Raw genomic sequence first — 25,998 nt, forward strand, 5'->3', positions numbered from 1 at the left:
ATTACCGATCTTACAAGAAGAGACACCAGAGATCCCTCTCTCTCTGCTGAGCACAGAGGAAATGTCATGTGAGCACAGTCAGATGGGGACCTTCTATTGCTGCCCACAACGAGAAAAGAGAGCCTGTACTAGAATCTGACCATGTTGACAACCTGACACCCTGATCTTGGACTTCTATTCTCAGGAACTGTGAGAGATAAATGTCTGCTGTTTAAGCCACCAGTCTGTGATCTACATGGCAACCCAAGCCAACTAAGACAGATATTGGTACCATGATGTGCGTTGCTGCTGTAAAAAATGACCTAAAAATATGGTAGCTTTGGAACTGGGTCATGGGTACAGGCTGGATGATTTTGAATTGCATTCTAGAAAGAATGACGTTAAGGGTGATTTTGGTGAGTATCAAATGGAAATGAGGAACAGGTGACTGTAAGGAGACTGCTAAGGACTGAATGTGTGTGTCCCCCCAAATTCATCTGTTCAGGTTCTAATCCCCAGTGTGATGGTGTTTGAAGGTGGGGCCTTGGGAGGTGATTAGGTCATGAGGGTGGAGCCCTGACAAATGGGATTAGTCCATTATAAGAGGAGACACAAAAGATGATCTCTCTCTGCCATGTGAGGACACAGCAAAAACACTACCATCTACAAACCAGGAAGTTAGCCTTTGCCAGGAGCCAAATCACTGGCACCTTGAACTTGGACTTGCCAGCCTCCAGAACTAGGAGAAATAAGGATCTGTTGTTTAAGTCCCACAGCCAATAGTATTTTGTTATAGCAGCCCAGCTCCAAAGCTGCCACATTTTTAGATTATTTGTTGCTATTAAACAGCAAAGAACCTGGCAGAACCATGTTCTAGTGTTTTGTAGAAGACAGAATTTGTGAGCCATGAGAGTGGATATCCAGCAGAGGAGATTTCTAAGCAAAATGTAAAAGGTATAGAATAGGTCCTCCTGAGTTCTTACCATAAAATGTTAGAGTGGAAAGATGAATTAAAAAAGGAATTATTATGCAAAAAGGAGGCAAAAATTCAAGATTTTGAAAAGCCTCAGCCCATCCATATTGCAAAAAATTAGAAAGCATGCTGGAAAGAGAACACCAGGGTCTGGTTAGACTATCACTGAATAAAGAGGTTATGGGATTATATGAGCAGAAATGCCCCATTGACTCAAGGAGATGAGACCAGAGGAAGGAAGGCCCTTGGACAACTTCTATTCTGGAGGGCAGGGTAATCAAGTTCTTCTGCCAATATGTATCATCTTTGAGAAAGGGAAGAATGACCCCAAAGGGGATTCCAAGACCATCGGGGCTGTGGCTCTCATACCAGGCCCAAGCCAGGGCGGGTTGTTTCTCCTGGGCTTCAGGAAAGAAGGCTGCACCAGACTGCATACAGGCCTTACGAACAGAGCAGACCTCATGAAACAGGGTAACGTACAAAAGCCTTAATACAGCAGGACACAAACCCTTCCCCCATCCCAGCTCACTGCAGGAGGAAGAGAAATGGAGCAAGGAGGGTGTGGAAGCCTAGAACTGTTGAACACTCAGCCCTGGAGGTCTGCTTTGGAGCAAAAACCTACATTGTGTGCTGCTCTGGAGGGTGGTGGGGTGAGGGAGCTGGAACAGGTGGAGTGCTTTGGAGACTGAGATTCCGGCTGTGGGGAACCACATCCAGCCACCCTGGCACAGAAGAAACGCAGGCAGTCTGAGAGGCTTCCCAGCAGCAAGAGGGCTGCTAAAGGGGTGGGGTTTGCATTGAGCTTGCTAAGCAGGAGAAGGGATAGGTGGACACGGTTGTCTGGGCACACTCTGCCCAGCAGATTGGGAACTTTGAGGAGCTTCAGGTGCTCCATCCCCCTGACTGCCTACTCAGCTCCGAGGCCCCCCACTGAGACACGCAGCCTGCTGTGCCTTTCTCCTGGACTGCGGGCACCAGTTCACACACCAGCAGTCACTACACTGGCATCAGACCAGTCAGAGGGAGGCCCCGCCTACAAAAGCAAGAGACGCCAAGCACAGAGGCTTACACCTGCGTGCTCGGCCCACTGGCTCAGACACTGGAGACAGGCACTGCAGCCAGAAATCAGGACACAGATCTCACCTCCCCACAGGCACCAGCATTGCTCCCCTGTGACCCCCAACCTCACTCTAGCAGCTGAGCAGATCCAGAGACTGGGCTTCTGGGCACTAGAGGGCACCACATAGAATTACAAAATGTCAACGGAACCTGGTTCAGACCAAAATCTCACAAACCCCAGAAAAAGGACCAAATGAAACTAAACTCACAAATCTTCCTGAAAGAGACTTTAAAATAAAAATCATAAACATACTCGTGGAGGTACAGAAAAATATTCAAGAACACAGGGATGAATTTAAGATTGAGATTTAATCACTAAGAAATTCCATATCTGAAATGAAACATACAATGGAGGGATTTAAAAGCAGATTTGATGTAATAGAAGAGATGGTAAATGGAATAGAAATTAGAGAAGAGGAATACAAAGCAGCTGAGGCACAGAGAGTAAAAAGGATCTCTAATAATGAAAGAATATTGAGAGAACTGTGTGACCAATCCAAATGGAACAATATGCACATTATAGGGGTACCAGAAGAAGAAGAGAGAGAAAAAGGGACAGAAAGTGTCATAGAAGAGGTAATTGCTGAAAACTTCCCCAATCTGGGGAAGGAGATAGTCTCTCAGGCCATGGAGATGCACAGATCTCCCAACACAAAGGACCCAAGGAAGACAACATCAAAATATATAATAATTAAAATGGGAAAGATCAAGGATAAGGACAGACTTTTAAAAGCAGCTAGAGAGAGAAAAAAACATCATATACAAAGGAAAACCCATCAGGCTATCATAAGATTTCTCAAGAGAAACCTTACAGGCCAGAAGGGAGTGGCATGATATATTTAATGCAAAGAAGCAGAAGGGCTTTGAACCAAGAATACTCTAACCGGCAAGGTTATCATTTAATTTTGAAGGAGGGATTAAACAATTTTCAGATAAGCAAAAGCTGAGAGAATTTACCTCCCACAAACGGTCTCAACAGTGCATTTTGGAGGGGCTGCTATAGATGGAAGTATTCCTAAGGCTAAACAGATGAAACCAGGGGAAATAAAAACACAGCAAAGTACAACAATTAATTACTAAGCAGATGGAAAATCAAATCAACTACTCCCAAAGTCAATCAATGGACAGACAAAGAGTACAGAATAGGATATCTAACATATAAAGAATGGAGGAGAAAGAAACGGGAGAAAAAAAAAAAACACCTTTAGGTTATGTTTGTAATAGCACATGAACTGAGTTAAATTAAACTGTTACACAGTAAGGGAATTACCCTTGAACCTTTGGTAATCACAAATCTAAAGCCTGCAATGGCAATAAGTACTTACCTATTGATAATCACCCTAAAAGTAAATGGTCTGAATGCATCAATCAAAAGACACAGAGTCACTGAATGGATAAAAAAAACAAGACCCATGCATATGATGCCTACAAGAGACTTCAAACCAAAAGACATACACAGAATGAAAGTAAAAGGATGGAAAAAGATATTTCATGCAACTAATAGGGAGAAAAAAGCAGGAGTTGCAGTACTTGTGTCTGACAAATTAGACTTCAAACACAGAAAGTCACAAGAAACAAAGGACATTACATAATGATAAAGGGGTCAGTCCAACAAGAGAATATAACTATTACAAATATCTATGCACCCAACACAGGATCACCTACATATGTGAAACAAATATTAACAGAATTAAAGGGGGAAATAGAGACTTCATTTTAGGAGACTTCAACACACCACTCACTCCAAAGGACAGATCAACCAGACAGAAAATAAGTAAAGAGACAGAGGCACTGAACAATGTATTAGAAGAGATGGACCTAACGGACATCTACAGAACACTTCATCCAAAAGCAACAGGTTACACATTCTTATGAACTTCACGTGGAACATTTTCAAGAATAGATCATATACTAGGCCACAAAAAGAGCCTCAGTAAATTTGAAAAGACTGAAATTGTACCAACCAGTTTCTCAGATCACAAAGGTAGTAAACTAGAAATAAATTATGCAAAGAAAATGAGAAAGCCCACAAACACATGGATGCTTAATCTCCTAAATAATCAATGGATCAATGACCAAATAAAAACAGAGATCAAGCAATACATGGAGACAAATAAAAACAATAATTCAACACCGCAAAATGTAAGGGACGCAGCGAAGGCCGTGCTAAGAGGGAAGTATATTGCAACACAGGCGTACCTCAGGAAAGAACAATCCCAAATGAGCAGTCTAAACTCACAATAAACAAAACAAGAAAAGAAGAACAAATGAGGCCCCAAGTCAGTAGAAGGAGGGACATAATAAAGACTAGAGCAGAAATAAATAAAATTGAAAAGAATAAAACAATAGAATCAATGAAAGCAGAAGCTGGTTCTTTGAAAAAATTAACAAAATAGATCAACCCCTAGCCAGACTTAAGAAAAAGAGAGAGTCTATGCAGATAAACAGCATCAGAAATTAGAAAGGAAAAGTCACTATAGACACGACAGAAATACAAAGAATTATTAGAGAATACTATGAAAAATTACATGGTAACAAACCGGATAACCTAGAAGAAATGGACAACTTTCTAGAAAAATACGACCTTCCAAGGCTGACCTAGGAAGTAACAGAAATCTGAACAGACCAGTTACCAGCAAAGAAACTGAACTGGTAATCAAAAAAATACCTAAGAACAAAATCCCTGGAGTAGATGGTTTCACTGTTGAATTTTATTAAACATTTAGTGAAGACTTAATACCCACCCTCCTTAAAGTTTTCCAAAAAGTAGAATAGGAGGGAATACGCCCAAACTAATTCTATGAGGCCAGCATTTTTCTAATACCAAAACAAGGCAAAGACACCACAAAAAAAGAAAATTACAGACCAATATCCCTGATGAACATAGATGCAAAAATACTCAACAAAAAATTAGTAAACAGAATTTTAAAATACATCAAAAAGATCATCCATCATGATCAAGTGGGATGAATCCCGGGCATTTGAAAATCCATCAACATCATCCACATCAACAAAAAGAAGGCAAAAAAACAGAATTCTCTTCATAGATGCGGAACAAGCATTCAAAAAAATTGAACATCCATTCATTATAAAAACTTTCAACAAGATGGGTATAGAGGGCAAGTACCTCAACATAATAAAGGCCATATATGACAAACCCACAGCCAACATCATACTTAACAGTGAGAAGCTGAAAGCTTTTCACCTAAGATTGGGAGCAAGACAGGGATGCCCACTCTCCCCACTTTTAATCAACATAGTACTGGAGGTCCTAGCCATGGAAATCAGAAAACACAAAGAAATAAAAGGCATCCAGATTGGTGAAGAAGACAAACTGTCACTATTTCCAGATGACATGATATTTACATAAAAAACCCTAAAGACTCCACTCTAAAACTACTAGAACTAATATCTGAATTCAGCAAAGCTGCAGGATACAAAATTAATACACAGAAATCTGTTGTATTTCTATACACTAATGATGAACGATCAGAAAGAGAAATCAGGAAAACAATTCCATTCACAATTGCATCAAAAAGAATAAAATGCCTAGGAATAAACCTAACCAAGGAAGTGAAAGACCTATACTCTGAAAACTACAAGACACTCATGAGATAAATTAAAGAAGATACCAATAAATGGAAACACATCCCATGCTCATAGATAGGAAGAATTAATATTGTCAAAATGGCCATCCTGCCTAAAGCTATCTACAGATTCAATACAATTCCTATCAAAATACCAACAGCATTCTTCAATAAACTAGAGCAAATTGTTCTAAAATCCATTTGGAACCACAAAAGACCTCGAATAGCCAAAGCAATCCTGAGAAGTAAGAATAAAGCATGGGGAATTACGTTCCCTGACTTCAAGCTATACTACAAAACCACAGTAATCAAGACAATTTGGTACTGGCACAAGAACAGACCCATAGACCAATGGAACAGACTAGAGAACCCAGATATAAACCCAACCATATATTGTCAATCAATACACGATAAAGGAGCCATGGATATTCAATGGAGAGATGACGGACTCTTCAACAGCTGGTGTTGGCAAAACTGGACAGCTACATGTAAGAGAATGAAACTAGATCATTGTCTAACCCCATACACAAAAGTAAACTCAAAATGGATCAAAGATCTGAATGTAAGTCATGGATCCATAAAACTCTTAGAGAAAAACATAGGCAAAATCTCTTGGACATAAACATGAGCAACTTCTTCATGAACATATCTCCCTGGGCAAGGGAAACAAAAGCAAAAATGAGTAAGTGGGACTATATCAAGCTAAAAAGCTTCTGTATAGCAAAGAACACCATCAGTAGAACAAAAAGACATCCTACAGTATGACAGAATATATTCATAAATGACATATCCTATAAGGGGTTGACATCAAAATTATGTTAAGAGCTCACGCACCTCAACAAACAAAAAGCAAATAATCAATTTAAAAATGGGCAGAAGAGCTGAACAGACACTTCTCCAAAGAAGAAATTCAGATGGCCAACAGGACATGAAAAGATGCTCCACATCGCTAATCATCAGAGAAACGCAAATTAAAACCACAATGAGATATCACCTCACACCAGTAAGGATCGCCACCATCCAAAAGCCAAACAACAACAAATATTGGCGAGGATGTGGAGAAAGGGGAACCCTCCTACATTGCTGGTGGGAATGTAAATTAGTTCAACCATTGTGGAAAGCGGTATGGAGGTTCCTCAAAAAACTAAAAATAGAAATACCATTTGACCCAGGAATTGCACTCCTAGGAATTTACCCTAAGAATGCAGCAATCAAGTATGAGAAAGATCAGTGCACCCCTATGTTTATCACAGCACTATTTACCACAGCCAAGAAACGGAAACAACCTAAGTGTCCATCAGTAGATGAATGGATAAAGATTTGGTACATATACACAATGGAATATTATTTAGCCATAAGAAGAAAACAAATCCTACCATTTGCAACAACATGGATGGAGCTAGAGGGTATTATGCTCAGTGAAATAAGCCAGGCGGAAAAAGATAAGTATCATATGATTTCACTCATCTGTGGAGTATAAGAACAAAGAACAAAACTGAAGGAACAAAACAGCAGCAGACTCACAGAACCCAAGAATGGACTAACAGTAAACAAAGGGAAAGGGACTGGGGAAGATGCATGGGGAGGGAAGAATAAGGGGGAAAAGGGAGCATTACAATTACCACGTATATTGTAGGGAGAGGGGACATGGCAAAGGCAGTATAACACAGAGAAGACAAGTAGTGATCGTATAGCATCTTACTACGCTGATGGATAGTGACTGTAATGGGGTATATGGTGGGGACTTGGTAAGACAGGGAGTCTAGTCTTATCTTAACAACTATAATGTTGTTCATGTACATTAATGATAGCAAAATAAAGTAAAAAATGAACTGAAGAAGTCTGGAGAACTACATTGGTAGAAAGGTTCAGATAACATACACAAGATCTTGTGCAGGACAAAGCCAGTGTGATATTGCAATGTTTGGACAGTATGAATGACTACTGGTGGACAAGGAACAGAAAGTTCTCCCTGCCTCAGTCAATGTTTTCCTGAAGATCAAAAATAGGGCTTCAACATAGAGATAATTTTCACTATTATCAAGGTACTAAGTTAGCACAGTGAATGAATTCTTATTTATTGAACCACATATGGAATTCAACAGGAATCATGTTTCACCCACTATGTAACTCATTCAGAATGAGCTAGCTTCACACTCTTATTTTTGGATCATTTATAGCTGAAAACAGAAATAAAGGTTCTTTTAAACCTCAGGTCTATGAGCAAACAACCTTAAAGCTGTAGAACTTTTTTTTTTTTCATGTAAAATGAAATGGAGACAATATAGATTAAATAAACCCATAGGGAACTTGAAAGCATCATTTATTTCCATTCTATCACTGAACCTCATTTCACAGGTTTTTAGGTGGAAAACTTCATAAGAAATGATTTCTAGGAATAAAGGTTAAAAACGAAATGTGACAGAAGCAGTTAAGGTGTGACAGATACATTAGCCAGAGTTGAGTTTGGTATTAAGTATCCTTTCCTTTATTTCTCAGGTCCCATCATTTTTAATGCAATTATGAAGTAACTTGACATTATGGAAGTCAAGTACATACTCTTTACTGCTCTGTTAACTTACACTTAAAATGATTATTGCAAATTATACTCATTTGGGAGATGAAATTACAGCTCTAACAATGGACAACTATCACAGTTTGTTTCCTGACTTGCATAACTCAGCCAAGAGTATATTCATGTGAATTCCTCTCATACAGGACTACCAAAAAAATGTATTAAATACCACTGCTCCACTGAAATGTGGGTATGGATATAAAAGAGGAGGGGAAAAGCTTAAAAACTGTAATTGGCATTCTAGTTTTGTTGGCCAGAGGGGAACTGGGGACAATCCAGATAGCTCCCTTGACCCCAGAGGAAAGGGGAAGTTAAAAAAGGAACTGCAGCAAAACCTCTGCAGCCAAATCGCTGCTGACCCACACTGGGTAGGTCATGCAGCATCCATTCAATTGAAACAAAGAGTGATAAATAGGTAGATCAAGCAGTTTAAGAAAAAACCTTAAATTACTTTTGAAAGACTTTGAACTATAAAACTAACCACCTTTCTTCAATCCATGTCATTCTCATTTCATAAATCTAAATAAACATTGTTTTTTAAACTTGCCATACTATCCCGAAAATTCCTTATGTCCCTATAGAAACTAAGCATTTAAAAGGTATAAATCAGCCAAATTAAATGACCTCTCTTTCCTAGCTTTAGAAACAGAGTGTTAGGAGACAAATTAAATCATATGTATTTTCTAACAATTATTTTTCAACTAAACAAAGGGATCTTAGTTATCAATAAACCAGCTTTAGTAGTAATGATCAGCCTAACATTTTCTGCCCCAAGTTACTCATTAATTATGAAAAAATACTGTATCAAGTAAATCTTTTAGACACACACATATCTACACAGATATCCTGGCTCTTCTTCCTGCTCATACCACTCGTTCTGTGTAGAAAACGCTGGCGCTGACGTTCCTTCTCCCTCTCTTGACCACCCAAGTGAAGAGTCTGGAACATGACTGTCTCAGGGGCACCCCAGACTCAGAGGGGCCCTTAAAAGCAGTGAGCAGCAAGGGACAGATTCCTGGCGACCTGCTCCCAATAAGGCCAAGGGGATGCTACTGCACAGGTGCCTCAGCCACCGCACCTGGGGCTGGCCAGGGGTGCCTGAGAGCTTGGGTTCTCCCGGTCTCACCCTTCCTCTGGATCAGGAGCACAGAAATGCTCAAATAAGCTTCACGCAGGTAACCAGGAGAGCTCCAGGAGTGTCTGATGGGAACTGGTGGTGGTGTTGGGGGTGACAGAACCAAGCCTCTCTGTATGTTCACATCTAATCATGCTCAAGGGCAAAGAACTATACTCTGCCTTTCATAACACTGCGTCAGCGGAAAAACCCAGCTCGTTATTGAATTTTACACTCCCTGACACAAAGGAATAAACTTTAGTACTTTGTAAGTAAACTTCAGGGTAGAATTCTCTGCCATTTCACATTTGTTTTCTCTTCCTCTTTAATTGTAAAAACAATAGATTTGATTTTGATACATCTTTCTCTTTTACAAAAGAATATTTTTTAAAACCCTGTCCCAATACCTTTTCCACTGATAATGGTTTTCTTTTGTTAATGGTATTCTACAATTTATTTTGTTTACTAATACTTCAAAACTATTATATAATGTGAAGAAAGTATAAATGTATTAGTTAGAATTGCCTATGTGTACTATCCTGAGTATTTTATTACAGTTAATCAACAGAATAAGGAATACAAATGACTTCTTTTCATTTCTCTTCAAATTGTATAAATAAAATATTCTCCAAGGGGTAATTCACTGCAATCATTCTCCTACAGAAGTGTAAAGCCCAATTTCCTGTGGTTTTTCTTTTCTGTGATTTACCAAAATGTACTTCAATAAGTAAAATTTTACCAACATTATTAAACCATCTTCAAGTGTAAAATACTGTTTCATTTCCTTCTAAATAATAAAGCTTTAATGTTTTAAAAAAGACAATACTAATTATATTGTACAATAGGGCCAGATAGCTGTCAGTGACGGACCCATATTTGTTGCTTCATAAAAGTTTGAATGAATGAATGAAAGAAGAGACAAAATAAAAAACTAAAAACTATTACTGACAACTTCCATAAGGAAAAATAAAAGAGATGAGGCACCAATTTTTTCTATTTCTCTAGTGAGTAAAAAGATACTGAAATTAATAGAAAATCACCTATTTCTTTGAGTAATGGTGATTTATAGGGATACTTGGTTTACAAGTATTTGTTAAACTGCATACTTGTTTTTTCTGTACTTTCTTCTTTGTGTTGTATTTCAACACAAAATATAATTTAAGAAAAGCAAATATTTGTATGGTAAAGGTACTTCAAATCAAAATTCTGTTACATCCTATATTTTCCAAAGTTTTAAATTGTACTTTTATATTTCACTGTCTGAATATAATGTATACTAAATAAATTGCCCCTACTGGACTTCAACAATAACCTAAAGAAAGCTTTCAATTATAATGATTTATGCAGAAGGAAAAATATTTAACACATGGGCTATTCAGGCCAATAGCTACATGAAAAGATGCTTAACACCACTAAACAGTAAGGAAATGCAAGTCAAAACTACAATTAGGTATCATCTCATACCTGTAGAATGGCTATCATCAAGAAGGTAAGAGGTAAGTGTTGGCATGAACATGGAGAAAAGAGAACCCTTGTGCACTGTTGTAGGAATGTAAATTGATGCAGCCACTATGGAAAACAGCATAGAGTTTGCTCAAACAAATTAAAAACAGAAACAACCACATGATCCAGCAATTCCGATAATGGAAATAAATCCAGAGTTAAAGAGACAACTATGTCAAAGAGACTGCACCCTCAAGTTCATAACAGCAATATTTACAATAGCCAAGACATGGAAACAACCTAGTGCCCATCAGTAGATGAACCAATAAAGAAGATGTGGTATGTATAAACACTGGAATACTATTCAGCCATAAAAAAGATGTATATACTACCGTTTGCCACAACATGGATGGACCTTGAGGGAATTATGCTAAGTAAAGTAAGGCAGAGAAAAATATTGTATGATCTCACTTATGTGGGGAATCTCTAAAAACAAAAAACAAAATTAAAGAAAAAGAGATCAGACTTGTGGTTACCAGAGACAGAGGGTTGGGGAAGGTGGAAGTAAGGGAAGGTGGTCAAAGATGCCAACTTACAGATATCAGTAAGTCCTAGGGATATCATGTACAGCATGATGACCACAGCTAACACTGCCATGAAAAACAGGAGAGTTGTGAGAGTAAACCCTAAAAGTCCACAACAAAAGAAAAAAAAAAGTTTTTTCTTTTCCTTTTACTTGCATCTATGAGATGATGAATGCTAGCTAAACTTATTATGGTAATCATTTTACTGATATATGTATGTCAAATCATGATGCTCACTATACACCTCAAATTTACACAGTGCTGTATGTCAATTACATATGTCGACAAAACTGGAAAAAAATAAAAACAGAAGAAAGATTTTGGCTATGCAAAATCTCAGTTAAACAAAATATAATTTTTCTGACAAAAATTAGTAAATAACAAAATTGCCATTGTCCCAAACTCCTCAGCCACCTCCCTTTGATGTTCTGGCCTAGAAACTAAGCAGAGGCTATAGGTGTCCGTCATAAATCTGAAGCTCTCCTTAATGACCTGTCCAATATAGCACCAACCCCAAGCCCCTCATGATCTTGTCTATGCCAACTATACCTATATTCTTTCCTTGCTTAGCTTCATTCTAACTTGCCAAAATAGAACTTCCCAGTGCAGTGACTTTCTCTTGCTTACTCATAGTACATAGTATCTGGTACTAGGAGACCCTCAATAAGCACTTGTTGAATAAATAAATGAACAAGGACCTGTACATCTCCTTATCTGTAACCTTCTCTTGCCACCATCCCATCTCCACCACCAGATTCTAAGCACCAGTCAAGCAGCAGTATGGGAAAAGAACATTCATTTAATGTAATTAAAATCAACAAAGAAATATGGGCACACAAAAAATTTCCCTCTGCATTAAGTGATGTACATGACAATTTTACAGAAAACAACACTCTGAATATTACTTGGTTCCTTACTTTCTACCAAACAATTTAAAGGTAAATCAATGTTTTTAATTAGCTGATTGAAGTGACCTTAAACATCAAAAAAATGAAAAAAGGCCTTTTGTTTAACAAGAAAAGGCAGTGAAAAACTTAAGATTCAAAAGAGTAGAGGCCCTGTCTCCTGCCCCAAATCCATCTTCTTCATTTAACAAATAATTTCTGACTCTGGACTGATCAAATGTCCTAGATGCTTTGATGATTTAAAAGGCAAGGGTGGCTCTGCTGGCTCTCTGTGAGGCTGGCAGGCATGAGGAGCTATGTGTGCACCCCTGCCTTGGGCCTGGCAGGATGGAGCATGCAATGGGAGCTCACTTGTATTATCTGCATCAGTATGAACAGCAGGGCTTTACTTATTTGCATCATCTCTGAAAAATTTCAAGTCTAGCATCCGGAAATCCAAGGAGAAATAATAAAAAGCAGAATTTTCCATCTGAATTTAAAGACTGTTCTGGAGGTGAAAAGAACAACAACAAATAAAAACAACCCCCTGCAAAAAAAACAACAAAAACTTTGAAGAGGACACGTGTAATAATTCGTACTATTGGAAAAATAATAAGGTAGTAAATGTAATTTTGCAAAAATTACAGTGGGAAAAACAAGGAAATAATTATTCTTAATGCAAAGACTAGGAAATTAAAATAATAAAACAGAAAAGAGTAAACAAGAACTGCTGGAATCTGAACTTACTTAAACCAGATGTACTAATAGTGCATGGTTGTTATATGATAAGAGCCTGCAGCTTGGCTAGCTTTGTGCATATTTATTTAAGTAGACTCAGTACATCATCTAGGTGAGCCAGCATGGGCTGTCCGCCCCTGGATGGGAGAGGCATCCAGGGGCCAGCTAGTGGTGCACTTGGGAAGCAAAGTTTCCCAGGTGCCAGCATCAAGATGCTGTGGAACAGTGTTGGAAAAAGGCACTGACAACAGTTACAGTATTTTAGGCCTTATATGTTACAAAGTTTCATCTGACCCTGCAGCAAAAAGATTTAAAAAAAAAATCCTAACATAAAAGCTGTTAAATGCTAATACCAATATGAATAACGAAGTTATTCCTTGCTCTTGTAATACTAATCTAAATTCAATACAACACATTAGTTTGAAACACATATGCATGCAAATCCACACACAAAAAGCCTATAGCATTTATACCTTCACAGGTATATCAAAGGGTGTTCTGAATGAGCACTCAAACATGTACTTGGTGGCCACCCTCACTATATTTGATAACAAGTTGAACAAAAAGAAAATTCAGAGAATTCTGCTTTGTATGCCAGTAAATGCTACTTTGATTTCTTCATTGATTTCACTTGTTTTCTTTTTTTTTCTCCCATAATCTTCTTTGTTAGGTTTTTCAAGGGAACCTTTGGGACCCAAGATCTCATAGGGAAAGTATTACCTTTTTTGTTTTAGTTCTTTCATGAGTACATGTAAAACTGGTGAAATCCAAATAAGGCTGGTGAATTGCTTGTGACTGTGCCATGACACTATAGTTAGGAAAGATGTCATCATTGGGGGAAACAATGAAGGGCAAAGGAATCATTCTGTATTATTTCTTAAACCTGTATGAGTTGCATGTGAATCAATTATCTTAAAATAAAATTTTTTAAAAGGCAGAAAAATGTGTTGGAGATATTCATTCAGATATTTCAAATTAATAAGCAATCTCCATACCCTTCTCAACTATGGAGTAATTAAGTAATACTCTTCAAATGGAAGAAACACAGGAAGAAAAACCTCAAACTAAATATTAAAATTTACAGGTTAAGTTTGTAAACCATAATTTCTCTTATTTAAAGGAGATAAAGATAGACCAGTGAGATATGTGGTGCTTAATATCTAGTACAAAAACCAAGATGTGTTCCATAAAATTAGTACTAGCTCCCAGATTTCTCAATAACCCATTAGGAGAAGGGAAAGCCAAGCCAGATGTATTCAACTGTTGAGCCAAAATTAACTTAAAATGAATAATCCACTTGAGTGTGTGAGAAATAAAAAGGCCATCTGGCTTTGGTAGCCTGCAGACCTAAAGGTTCGCCCAGACCCTAAGGAAGAGGAGGATGCCACTTTGGGCTACCTCTGGACTGGCAAATGGGACAGCAGTGAAACTAACATCAGTCATGCAGGGTCCGTTTGCACCCCTACTGAGTACTGACTTTGCCGGAGGGCTCTTAGTGCTTCGCATGCAGTATCAGATTTACTGTTAATACCAGATCGTAAGGTGAGTTAAGCTCATATACTCATTTTTGATAGGGAAATTATTGAAAGGCTTAGAGAGTTTGGACTAATAATTAGTTATTTTAATAAATCCATCACTGAATTTCAGCTGTTACTAAATTTTAGTTCTGGTACTGGGGGGAGAGGGAATTACCTCTGTTTAATATTTGTGAGTTTTTTCTTTCACTTACTTAGTTGCTATAAATATATAGAAATGAGAAAATGTAAGTTTTTATATTGAAAGAAAAAAATTCTTCTGCCAGGCCCAAAGTAAACAAAACACCAAATACTGAAATGTTCTTCTTAAACATGTTTAGTAGAATACATCAAAGTAAAGAAAAAAATGACACAACGTATTACAAGACATCAAAGGAGGCTCTAATAGGCCTGAAAAATAAGAAATTCATTTATGAGAAGAAAGAAAAAATAAAATCCAAATTTCAGACCTCTAAGAGAAAAATCTATTGCAGATGGTCACATCCATACATCAAATTAATAGATTAATTTTTGGCTCTAGTTTTTTGTTTAATTTTGCCTTTGTCTTTTATTCATGGTATAATTAAATACACTCTATCCCCAAATTTAAGAAGGGAAATGATAAGGAATATCCCAAATAAAATCAAAAGATCGTATTTTCTCCTTTCACCCCTGGCAGCCAGTCACACTTGTTTGACTTGGTATTTTTTTATTCCAACCTCCAACTCTCTCAACTCTGTGCTTGATAATTTGGTCAACTTACTGTAACAAGAAGCTAGGACAACAAAGTACAGTGCCTTCTAATACATATTAACATGAATAATTAAGATAACAATCAAAATCATGATTTTAGGGCATCCTACAGACTCATAATTCACAATCAATCTCTGCAACCTTCAAACATATGTCCTATGCTCCTCTAATTAGTGCTGTCTCAAGAATGCAAAACAGACCTACACATTGAAAGATTACTTCTCCCTCAAGAGAAACCACATATTTATCAATATTTTTTTTAAATTTTTTAACTTTTTGAAGTATTGATATAAAATCTTATATTGGTTTCAAGTATACAACACAGTGGTTCAACAGTTACCCATATTATTTCTAATTTTGCTGATTCCTTAATACTTTGCCTTCCTAATCCTTTCTCCAACCCAAACAGATAATCTAATGAAGGCCTGTATAAATTCCTGATTAAGAACATGGACTTGAGAGGGACTTCAGATCTGGGCTTACCCATCTATAACATATTCAACCTACAATTTCCTCATCTGGAAAATAAGAAAAGCATACCTACTTTAGAGGATTATTTTGCACACTCAATGATTTAACATGTAGTAAGCCCTTAGCATGGCATCTAGTAGACAGTAAAACTCCAAATGTGATACAACCATAATGAGGAGGATACTGAAGGAGGAAAGAATATAGACAGAGGCTATTTTCCCCAATCATCTCTTAGGAACTTATGGTCAAATAAAAGTTTGTTCAAGCATGCTCTCACCTTGAGGAAATTTACAATATTCCAAGGCTATAAAGTTAACAAACTTCAGGCAAGATACTTTCCTGGATACATAAAGTCCATCTGGAGTGTTTGGTTATTCCTTAGTAATATCAAGAGGAAATTGGTAGAGGAGTGAAAAACTATTTCCATGAGACAGGTTATAGTATGGAAAGACTTGGTACTGGGAATCAGGAGGCTAGGGTTCAGCCTCTTTCTTCCTTTAATTGCTAAGTAATCAGAGTAAGTCACTTCCCTCCTCTCCAGGCATATTCTTGATTTCCCCAATTAGGAGCTCAGACCAGAAGACCCCTATGAGCCCTGAAGAATGAGCATTCTACCTGTTTGTGAAAGAAAGGGGAAAAGGGTGTAGCATGAACACCAATGTGGTATACAAATGACACCTCCCATACTCTGCAAGCGTGCAGGGCCAGACTCCAGGGCAGAGCAGGCATCCCCAACACCTGCTCACTATCCTACTCTTGTTCTCACCCATCTTCCCACCCTGTATTTTCCATCCTACAGCCCATAACCCCACAATATGGAGCTGGTCTCCACTGCTAAGAAATGCAAGTTGCTTCAACTGAAATACAATTAACTTAAATACTTATATCCAGTCACAAAGAACTCCAAGTTTACCATTCTCTTATAACTACTTTAAAAGAAGGGAGGCAAAAGCAAAACAGGAAAGAGGGGCAAGTTTGGTAATTTAAGGGGCAAACCCTTATTTCTCTGCTTTAAGCAGAACAAATTAAATTTATAATGCATAGAATCCTACACTAAATTCAAAATTATGAGTGACACAAGATTAAACAGAAACTATTTACAGGTAGAAGTAAATAGGTTGTGGGAGAAAGAAACCACTCCAGGTCAAGGCTATGCATATCTAACAGGTCAAGTATGCACATGTAAATATTTGTAAATAAGAGAACATGCAAGATCACTAAAAGGTTAAGATGAGATAATATAAAATTAAAAATGCTTCTTGTTGACTTCCATTAAATAAGTCTGAGAAGAAAATTATCACAAGTTAAGCAGAGGGCTAGCAAACATAGCACTATTTATTACATTCCAATGATTAATCCAAGAAAGGATACATGTCCCAGTCAGACCAATGAAATCATTTCAGAATTTTTCGTAAAATATTGGGGAAAAAAAGCATTGTTTTCATTGAACCTGAAGCTGAGAGTTACCTGCCAATCTTTTTTTTTTTTTTGTAGATAATTATTTTTTATTGAAGGGTAGTTGCACACAGTATTACATTACTTTCAGGTGTACAACACAGTGATTCAACATTTATATACATGATAATTCTAGGTACCAGCTATCACCATAACAAGTTGTTACAATATTTTGACTATATTCCTTATGCTATATATTACATCCCAGTTACTTATTTATTTTACAATTGGAAGTGCGCACTTTTTTTTTTTTTTTGTGAGGACATCTCTCATATTTGTTGATCAAATGGTTGTTAACAACAATAAAATTCTGTATAGGGGAGTCAATGCTCAATGCACAATCATTAATCCACCCCAAGCCTAATTTTCGTCAGTCTCCAATCTTCTGAAGCATAACAAACAAGTTCTTACATGGAGAACAAATTCTTACATAGTGAATAAGTTACATGGTGAACAGTACAAGGGCAGTCATCACAGAAACTTTCCGTTTTGCTCATGCATTATGAACTATAAACAGTCAGTTCAAATATGAATACTCATTTGATTTTTATACTTGATTTATATGTGGATACCACATTTCTCTCTTTATTATTATTATTTTTAATAAAATGCTGAAGTGGTAGGTAGATACGAGACAAAGGTAGAAAACATAATTTAGTGTTGTAAGAGAGCAAATGTAGATGATCAGGTGTGTGCCTGTAGACTATGTGTTAATCCGAGCTAGACAAGGGCAATAAAACATCCACGTATGCAGAAGATTTCTCTCAGAACAGGAGACGGGAGGTTCTAAGCTTCACCTCTGCTGCTCCCCATTTTCTCACCTGATGGCCCCCCTGCGACTGTGCCTGTCTTAGGTTGTTCCTCCCTTGAGGAATCTTACCCGTCTCTGGCTAACCAGTCATCTTCCAGGGCCATACAGGGAAATGAAAAGTTGATAAGTGAGTGAGAAGCCTTATTGTTTGAAAAGGTTAGCTTTTTACTTCTTTGCATATTTATGCCCTGTGGCTTCTATGCCCAGCAGTTGTCTTGAGGTATCTTTACCACTTGGAAGAATTATGAAACTTGGTAAATTTGATATGAGGCACGAATTCTATTTAAGGGTTGTAATTAGGAAGGAAGAAGAAAAGCTATAGAAGTAGCAGGCGGCAGAAAACATGGGAAGATTGATTATTTCTTTGACATATCTTCTTGTAGAGTAACTTCAGCATTTATAGGTTTTAAACTACTAATTAAATTGCGCACACACATTAACATAATAGGAGTACAGTTATGTAACCAAAGCATACCTGTAATTACCAGCCATCTCCAGTGAAACCAAGAAAACCAGTTAGGCACCTTAGGCATTTGTGAAAACTTATCTATGATATGATGGATATTATCCAACTGAACTTGAGCAGTCTGAGAGAAATCAGACAAATTACAACAACCCATTCCTGGGGACTGTTCACATCCCATATGTTCTTTTAACAGTAAATAGTCTGTAGTTGTAAGATTTTGGAGCGCTACAATTTGCACTTCTCCTAATTCTTGGTTGAGTTCCAACAGTATAGATCCAGTCAAATTTGTTGTTTTACTGTATGCACAGGCCAGCTTAGATATCTCCTTCTTCATTCCCATGGTAAGTTCAGGAACTGGTGGGATGAGTGCATCTATAGCTGTAGCAGTGTGTGGATCTTTGTTGGGGTTTTTTGATGATCATCTTCTGGCATGAGTCTTCCAGAGAGTGCTGATGTTGGAAGTTCTTTTTCATATCATCTTAGTTCATTTTCGGGGTAGCCAAATTAGGCTTTGATCCTCTGTATAAACACAAACAGACCCTTTGCCTACACTTTATATGCCCTTTATACCTTGTGTAGAACTCATTGGAGGTCACCACCCAGGAACTGCCTTTTTTTTTGGTATCATTAATCTACACTTACATGACGAATATTATGTTTACTAGGCTCTCGCCTACATTTTAATTATTATGTGTCTTGGTGTTGTCCTCCTTGGATCCTTTCTGTTGGGGGTTCTGTGTATTTCTGTGGTCTGTTCGATTATTTCCTCCCCCAGTTTGGGGAAGTTTTCAGCAAACTCCTAAGATACTTTCCATCTCTTTTCCTCTCTCTTCTTCTTCTGGTACCCCTATAATACAGATATTGTTCCTTTTGGATTGGTCACACAGTTCTCTTAATATTGTTTCATTCCTGGAGATCATTTTATCTCTCTCTATGTCAGCTTCTATGTGTTCCTGTTCTCTGGTTTCAATTCCATCAATGGCCTCTTGCATCCTATCCATTCTGCTTATAAACCCTTCCAGAGTTTGTTTCATTTCTGCGATCTCCTTTCTGGCATCTGTGATCTCTTTCTGGACTTCATCCCATTTTTCTTGTGTATTTCTCTGCATCTCTGCCAGCATGTTTATGATTTTTATTTTGAATTCTTTGTCAGGAAGACTGGTTAGGTCTGTCTCCTTCTCTGGTGTTGTCTCTGTGATCTTTGTCTGCCTGTAGTTTTGCCTTTTCATGGTGATAGGAATAGTTTGCAGAGCTGGGACGAGTGACGGCTGGAAGAACTTCCCTTCTTGTTGGTTTGTGGCCCTCCTCTCCTGGGAGAACAGCGACCTCTAGTGGCTTGTGCTGGGTAGCTGCGCACAGACAGGGCTTCTGCTTCCTGCCCGGCTGCTATGGAGTTTATCTCCGGTGTTGCTGTGGGCATGGCCTGGCTCGGGCAGCTGCTCCAAAGTGGTGGAGTCACGTTGGAGGGGGAGCGGCCAGGAGGTTATTTATCTCCGTAAGGGGCCTCCCTGCTCCCTGCAGCCCAGGGGATTAGGGTGCCCAGAGATCCCCGGATTCCCTACCTCTGGATTAAGTGTCCTGCCCTGCCCCTTTAAGACTTCCAAAAAGCACCCGCCAAAACAAAACAATGACCACACACACACAAAAAAAAAAAATTAGAAAAATTTAATAAAGAAAGAAAGAAAGAAAGAATGTCCGCTCATTTTTCTTTATTCTCCGGCACCAGCCTCAGGCATCTGCTCACCGGTCTTGCTGCCCTGTTTCCCTAGTATTGGGGTCCCTATCCCTTTAAGACTTCCAAAAAGCGCTCGCCAAAACAAAACAGAAAAAAAAAAAAAAGGCCACTTGCTTTTCTTATGTCCTCCGGCGCCAGGCCTCCGGTACCCTCTCACCGTTCCTGCTGCCCTGTTTCCCTAGTATCCAGGGCCCCCCGTGCAAGCACTGTGTCTGCGCTCTGGTCCGGATGGCTGGGGCTGGGTGTTCAGCAGTCCTGGGCTCCGTCTCCCTCCCGCTCTGCCTGCTCTTCTCCCGCCGGGAGCTGGGGGGAGGGGCGCTTGGCTCCCGCGGGGCCGGGGCTTGTATCTTACCCCCTTTACGAGGCACTGGGTTCTCGCAGGTGTGGATGTGGTCTGGATGTTGTCCTGTGTCCTCTGGTCTTTATTCTAGGAAGAGTTGTCTTTGTTATATTTTCATAGATATATGTGGTTTTGGGAGGAGATTTCCACTGCTCTACTCACGCCGCCATCTTGGCTCCACCTCCTGCCAATCTTTTCAAAACCAATGTGACAGAAGCATGAAGTCTTCTCCCTATGACTTCTAATTATGAGTACTATTAAATTCTTTTTTGTGCTTGAGCCAGTGTATTACTGACTTCCCTGAGTAATATAACTATGCAACTTTTATGTATGCCTGCCTTTCTGACTGATCAAATGAGCTGTAAAGATGATTACTTAATATTATAATCCTTGGTATGAAAATAAGTGACAAGATACAAAGTAATAAATATAACAACAGGAGGATCCACAGACTCCTTTAACAGGAAAGTATTCTTGGGTCATATGTATCAAGTCATCCTGATATATGCATGTGTCATATTATAACACTAATAGAAGAATATGAAAGAAGACAGTTGCTAAAATGTAGCTGAGAAGGATTTTAAAGGTAATAAATGAGATAAGAATTGAAAAGTATTCCAAAGACATGTGTAATAGTTGAGAACATACCAGTTGACTATTTCAACTAGAACTCTAGTTCAGTTTTGCACTCTTAACATGCAAAATAACCTGTAAGCCTATTGAAAGACATAATCCAAGGATCCCCCTGGAGAGACAACTATCAACAGTTCGTGTGGAACAGTTGGCCTTGCCCATCCCACCTCTTCCCCCATTGCAGATGAAGAAACTACCCAGGAATAAACATGAAAAAGAACTGTCTCATAGGATAGAGAGTTTTTCCACGTATAAAACATTTTAAATATCAAACAATTTGTTAAGAAACAAGTTTTCAATGACTTGCTTGTAGTAGTAACTTTTAAACAACATGTTGCAACTCATTAGAAGAGTCCTGCATATATTTAGTGAAACTATGATTACGGTAAAAATAAATGAGAGAATGCAGTGTATATCACACATACTAAGGTTAGTGTTTTTATTTAAGAAATGTTTGTTTCAGGGGTGCGGTGTGTATGTGAATATCATTTGTATACTGGGAGATGATGTAAGATGCATTTCTTAATATGAGTCACAGTCACAAAAGTTTGAAAGATACTGGCTTAGATATAGGGTGAGAAAGATCTAATATATAACCCTCCAAGTCAGATCTTCAAGAAAAGTCTCCTATTCAACTATGAGCTCTATGAAGAGGGATCAGTAAATGTTTAAGAATAGACTTATCTTTTGAAACGATTTTACTGGGACTTACAGGACACCTGGAGAAAAAAAGTCATGAAAATAATAGTGATCAACTTCATATATCTTAATGTAAAAATGTTTTTAGCTGACATATTCTTTACCCACAATCCCAGATGCCAGTGAAAGCCTTACCTGAAAGTGTCTTTTGGTAAGAATCACATTGATGTCTCCATAAAGAAATGGCAGATCTCTCTCGATTCTGCAATCCATTTAGTCTTTCTGCTAGCCCGCCTCTGTTTAATGAATTTCAATGCATTTAGTTAAAATCTTCAGAATAGTTAGAACATTTATACCTTATACTCTGCAACTAGAGACAAACAGATAAAACTGCAAATTTTAACTTATTTGACAACATTCTCTTTCTAGAAGCCACATCCTCGTAGGTCAAATAACCTTTTTTAAGATTTCTTAGAAGCTCAGTGTTCTGATACTTAGAAATACAGGCTACTCTAAGATCACTCTGACTTCCTTCCTGTTCTTCCTGAATTTATTTATTCCATAACATGTACTGATTCCTTGTTTCCTGTTCTACCTAGCAAAGTGCTAGGTGCAAGTATGCAGAAGGCAATGAGCCATGCCGTGGGCTGGGGAGGGGATCACAATCTCCTCTGCAGACAGTGGAAACAGATAAATGTAAAGTTGGTATCAAAGCTGCAAACTGTCAATAGGTATAACATTCAAAGAGGATTTGGGTGTGTTCATTATTTGGACCACAGAGATAATTGAGTATTAACCACAAACACTGTCAAACATTATCAAAGAAAGAAAACTTCCTTGTATGGAAGGAAGGCGATTCACAGCAATGGACATATAAGCACTTCACAAAAGCCCTTACCTATTAATGAATATGTATGTTTGATATATATATGTATGTTCATGTTAATATATATATTGTAAATACATATGAACATATATATTATATACATTGTTTTTTGATTCAGTAAACTTTCTGGGTTTAGAAGTTAGCAGCTCCTAATACATCTATGATACCAAGAGAAATCAAAATCAGTTGTCAATTACCATTATGACTACAATGCTACATCATTTATCAATGTATTATCTCATATGACTGTACCAGTTCACTGATCATTTCATTACATTCCCTCATTTTATTCTAGTAACATCCCTTTGAGGTAGAAATAACAGATATCAACACTCACCTTAGGATGACAGAATCAGAAGTTAGAGAGAGCTCTAATATTACATAAATAGCCAGATGAAATAGTTATTGAAACTAGAAAGGACTTAGCACAGTGCCAGCATTTACTAAACCTTCAAAAAATACTAGTCATTGATGTTATTGATTTTGTTATGATTTTTACTAGCACCCTACACTCTCCTACCATGATTGAAAGGTCTTATTTTAATATATATTATAATGATATCACAACTACCTACTTTGTTTTCCTACAAGGCACTATTATTTCTGAATGTGCATACATGTGTGTGTGTATGGTATATACAACAGCAATTCTTTTAAGAAAATTCTGCAATCACAAAATGCCAAAGAACCTCTACTTTACATATATGACTGCTTCAACTTATATGCATGTAAGCTCTTCTTCATATTCTGTTTAACATGAAGTAACTCCTTTTAAACAACACTATCAAAGCTGGTACTATTGTCATCCTCATTGTACAGATGATAAACTGAGACACGTTAAACACCCATGTGAAGTGAGACATCTGAAGAATGGCACAGGGATGCACACACAGGGAGTCTGGCTCCAAGAGCTCATAAACTTAGCCTCAATGATATACCTACTGCCTCTTAAAGAGTATTACTTAAAAAGATACTCACAATAAACACAAGAGAGAAAGCAAAACACTGTATTCTTTGCACAATGATCTAAATAGTTATTTGCCAAATGTTGATTTCAATCCTATGACTGTGGAGAGGAGAAAGACAAAATACAATCTGAAAGCACTGTATGGTTAAGGTCAAGACCCCAAGAACTGTAGAATCCAACAAGTAAATTGCAGTAATTATAGGATGAAAGGTAAAAAGCAAGAAAGAGTAAAGATGAACACAGAGTGCTCTCCACATGTGGTAGTATTTGGAACCCTAAAATGGAATCAGCATCTCCATCTTGGTTTTAGTCACTAGGAATTGCACTGGTGCCTCACATGATACCCCTGTTTCAATCCACCCAGAGAATTCCTGCAGGAATTCTGATCATATATATGCACCACAACTTAAGAAGGGAAACACCATGACCTCTAAACAATCATAATTCTAATAAAAACCTACTACACATTAAACAAAAAATCATGCAAAAGGTTCAGGACGATCCTGCTGTACACTCTCAAATGAACTCTTTTCTATTTTATTTTTTTCAGTTTTATTTAGGTGTAATTGACAAATAAAACAGTAAGGTATTTGAAGTGTATACTGTGGTGATTTGATGTATGTATTCATTGTTAAAGGATTCCTCCCAGCTAGTTAATTAACAAGTCCATCACCTCACATCTTTCTTTTTTTTTTTTTAGTGACAATATTCAAGGTCTCTAAGCAAATTTCAATTACACAATATGGTGTTGTCTACAAAAGTCACCATGAACTTACTCATCTTAGAGCAGAAAGTTTGTACCGTTTTATAAACTGTCCATATATATATGCAACTGGCCCTGGCAAGCACCCTTTTCTCTGTTTCTTACTTTGAGATTGTTTTTGTATTCAGATTTCACTTATAAGTGATACTATTACTTGTCTTTCTCTGTCTAGCTTATTTCACTTCAAACCATAATGCCTTCAAAGTCCATCAACGTTGTCGAAAATGGCCAGATTTCCATCTTTCATGGATGAATAATATTCTATTGTATATACATACCACATCTTCTTTATCCATTCATTCTTTGGCTGAGACTTAAGGCTGTTTTGCATTGCTTGACCATAGTGAATAATGCTGCAACAAACATGGGGTGCAAATCTCTTTGTTATCTTGTTTTCATTTCCTATGGACAGCAGTGGGTAGGTCATATGGTAGTTCTTTTTAAAAAATTTTTCCACTGTGGCTGTCCCAATTTACATCCCTACCAATAGTGTGCATGGTTTCCCTTTTCTCCACATCCTGTCCAATGCTTGTTATCTCTCATGTTTTAGACAATAACCATTTTAACAGGTGAAAGGTGCTATCTCATTGAGTTTTGACTTGCTTTGCCTGGATGTTCAGTGATGTTGAGCACCTTTTCATGTTCCTGTTCTCATCTGTATATCTTGTTTGGAAAAGCATCTATCCAATTTCTCTGCCCTCTTTTAATCAGATTATTATTTTGTTATTGAGTTGTATGAATTCTTCATGTATTTTGGATATTAACTTTTTATCAGACATATGATTTGCAAATATTTTCTGATTCAATAGGATACCTTTTTCACTGTGTTGATGGTTTCCTTTGCTGTGCAGAAGCTTTTAGTTTGGTGTAGTCCCACTTGTTTATTTTCCTTTTGTTGCTTTTGCTTTTGGTGACAAATCCAAAAATTCATTGCCAAGACTGATGTCAGGAGCTTATGCATAATGTTTTCATCTATGAGTTTTATAGCTTCAGGTCTTACAATCAAGTCTCTAATACAATTGTGAGTTGATTTTGTTCATGATGTAAAATAGAGGTCCAGTTTCATTCTTTTGTATATGGCTGTCTAGTTTTACCAACACCATTTATTGAAGAGACTGTCCCTTCTCCACTGTTCATTTTTGGCTCTTTTGTCATAATGAAATTGACCATATATGCATGGGTTTATTTCCAGACTATGTTCCACTGAAATACATGTCTGTTTTTATGCCAATACCATACTGTTTTGATTATTATAACTTGTAATATAATTTGAAATCAGAACTTGTGATGCCCCTAGCTCTGTTCTTCCTTCTCAAAACCACTTTGGTTTTTTTTATTCCATACATATTTTAGGATTATTTGTTGTTTCTGTAAAAAAAAAAAAAAAAAGGCCGCTGGAATTTTAATAAGGATTGCATTGAATCTATAGATTGCTTTGGGTACTATGAACATTTTACCAATATTAATTCTTCTAATCCATGAGCAAGGGATATCTGTCCATTTATTTTTGTGTTCCTCAATGTCTTTCATGAATGTAATGTACTTTTCCATGTACAGAACTTTTATTTC

The 25,998-nt window shown here is 37.5% G+C and overlaps 1 protein-coding gene across 5 annotated transcripts in view; it reads right to left on the reverse strand.

Moving 5' to 3' along the window:
• The window catches only part of SPIDR (scaffold protein involved in DNA repair), a 453,159-nt gene that overhangs the window by 288,484 nt on the left and 138,677 nt on the right, over window positions 1-25,998 (reverse strand). For all 5 annotated transcript variants that reach the window (XM_036925470.2, XM_057498093.1, XM_057498094.1 and 2 more), the window contains exon 7: window positions 22,009-22,109. In XM_036925470.2, the coding sequence (XP_036781365.2) occupies window positions 22,009-22,109 (101 nt within the window). The remainder of the gene's footprint in view (window positions 1-22,008; window positions 22,110-25,998) is intronic.

The sequence above is a fragment of the Manis pentadactyla genome, chromosome 3, assembly GCF_030020395.1.
Source record: "Manis pentadactyla isolate mManPen7 chromosome 3, mManPen7.hap1, whole genome shotgun sequence".
Lineage (NCBI taxonomy): Eukaryota > Metazoa > Chordata > Mammalia > Pholidota > Manidae > Manis > Manis pentadactyla.